Raw genomic sequence first — 1,877 nt, 5'->3', positions numbered from 1 at the left:
TTCATAGACATGACTTTCTTTTCCAAAAGTAAATTCAATAAAACTAAAATTCAATAAAAGAAAAATTAAGAGGGATAACAATGTAAAGTTGAATATCATTGTCTACTAAATAAGAAATTATTTTCCCCCAAAACTTACTGTTTCCTTGCTCTTTTTCAATTTAGCAGCTGCATGTTTTTTTCTCTTCTAGTTTAGTTGTGCAATTCTGGCTTTTCCCGCTTTCTATTTGCCAGAAGAACAACAAGACCTCTGGAGGAAAATCAGAACTTGAACAGCACAGCTCTAACAATAACCTTTCAAGCTAAAATTGTGCAATCCTGCTCTTTCCCAAATCACAAGCCATGTTTGTTCAGATGACATCAGCAGTGAAGCAAGATTTTGGTAAAAGGAGGATCACAGGGTCAAAAAAAGTATAAAAATTGCTCTGGTTTTCTACCAAGCTTCAGTTTGCTATGAACCATGATGTCCTTCAAGACTACACTGGGTCTGCTTTTCCTGGCCATGGTGGCCATGATGGCTGAATCCTCATGGGGCAATGGTATATTTACAAATTTTGTTCATTTTTACTTTGCTTAGCAATACATTCACTACACTGCACCTTCTCTATAGTTTAATTTGATATAATTTTAATAACCAACAAGAGGGTGGACTAAGGTTTTTCCGCCTTTTACTTTTAAAGTTAACAATAGTGCCTTCATATGAATGATATATTTTCTGTCACATTTAATTTTCAGGGGGCGGAAACTCTTACAGTTACGACCTTTCCAAAATGTCTGATCTAAGGAAACTATACAACTCCAAAGTTTTCAAGGCAGAGAGGATGACCAGACCTTTGGAGGGGATGTCTTTCCAAGCAGGCAAACTCAGCCACTCTGGAGTCAGGTAATCAAGATACAATGAACAGTTTTGTAATTTTATTTTGTATTAGCACATGCATTGTGTTGAATACATGGGGAATACATCACACTTGTAAACTGAGAGGAAAAAATGTGTTGAATATTAGGCATGTCTTCTGCTGGTTCTGCTTTTAGAGTGACTCTAGAAGACGGCACTAAATGGCTGGTCCATAAAGGAGATGGCTATGGCATCTCAACTCAGACTGTTGTTGTGGCTGCCCGTCATATGAGCAATAACTGGAAAGCAAGTCATTCTGTAACTCTGATATAAGTACAACTTACTTGTATATAAAAGACTGTATTTTATCTTTGTATAGTCTGTATTTTTAGACTTATTTTTAGTATTAGACTTATTTAATAGCCTACCTTAGCAATTTAATTTAACTGTAGAAGATTATTTTGGTCTGCGCTAATCTTGTTTCTTTATTTTAATGGACAGATTGTTGAGACAAAAGATTTTCGTGGGAGCAAGACAGTTTCTGCTTTTGTGAAGGCTGGAGGAACAGACTACAAACTTTTGTTTGATAACTGCCATGATGCAGCCGACCGGATGATGGATGGTTAAATTCACTACTACGGCATCACTTTCATAGCCTACTTTTTTATGATTCATTTGAAAATGCATTCTTGACATTCTTGTGTTTCTTAAATAAATAAAATTTAAATGTAGGCTATAATTTTGTTTCAATGTATTGATTATTAGTAATCTTTTGGAATGTAAAAGTTTACAGACAATATCAAAACGATTCAAATCTCAAACAGGTTGAAATCGAGGCTAATGCTAATCGTGAATATTTCATCAGAGCTGCAGATGGCGACAGAGGTTTTTCAGTTCTTCAGGTTTTCCAGAAGTTATATACAGATTTCATTGGTTATGTCAATTGCTGTGCTGATTGCCTTTTGCTTTTAAAAATAATACGATTGTGCTTGAGTTTCTGTTACATTTAGCCAAACCAAATCAAAGAAATTGAAGGAAGACAC

At 35.1% G+C, this 1,877-nt stretch overlaps 1 protein-coding gene across 2 annotated transcripts; it reads left to right on the top strand.

Moving 5' to 3' along the window:
* The first annotated feature begins 217 nt into the window (after positions 1 to 217).
* On the top strand, positions 218 to 1,565 carry LOC143723604 (uncharacterized). 2 transcript variants are annotated; one of them, XM_077216269.1, is made up of 4 exons: positions 218 to 538; positions 735 to 882; positions 1,032 to 1,140; positions 1,336 to 1,565. In XM_077216269.1, the coding sequence occupies exons 1-4, from the start codon at positions 460 to 462 to the stop codon at positions 1,459 to 1,461; spliced, it is 462 nt and encodes a 153-aa protein (XP_077072384.1). In that variant the 5' UTR covers positions 218 to 459; the 3' UTR covers positions 1,462 to 1,565. The 2 variants fall into 2 exon arrangements, with proteins under 2 accessions (XP_077072384.1, XP_077072375.1); XM_077216260.1 differs by having other exon boundaries at positions 380 to 538; positions 1,032 to 1,152.
* Positions 1,566 to 1,877: the final 312 nt, after the last annotated feature.

Source organism: Siphateles boraxobius, unplaced genomic scaffold, assembly GCF_051911475.1.
Source record: "Siphateles boraxobius isolate OS27281-9 unplaced genomic scaffold, OSU_SipBor_1 12, whole genome shotgun sequence".
NCBI lineage: Eukaryota > Metazoa > Chordata > Actinopteri > Cypriniformes > Leuciscidae > Siphateles > Siphateles boraxobius.
The sequence above is the reverse complement of the archived record's forward strand: the minus strand, read 5'-3'. Positions and strand labels throughout refer to the sequence as shown.

Bases quoted from the DNA above. Each gene is read 5' to 3' on its own strand.
- LOC143723604 (XM_077216260.1), top strand. From the start codon at position 460: ATGATGTCCTTCAAGACTACACTGGGTCTGCTTTTCCTGGCCATGGTG. The intron at 539-734 runs GTATATTTACAA...TTTAATTTTCAG, and splicing joins TGAATCCTCATGGGGCAATG to GGGGCGGAAACTCTTACAGT. The intron at 1,153-1,335 runs GTAACTCTGATA...TTTAATGGACAG, and splicing joins ACTGGAAAGCAAGTCATTCT to ATTGTTGAGACAAAAGATTT.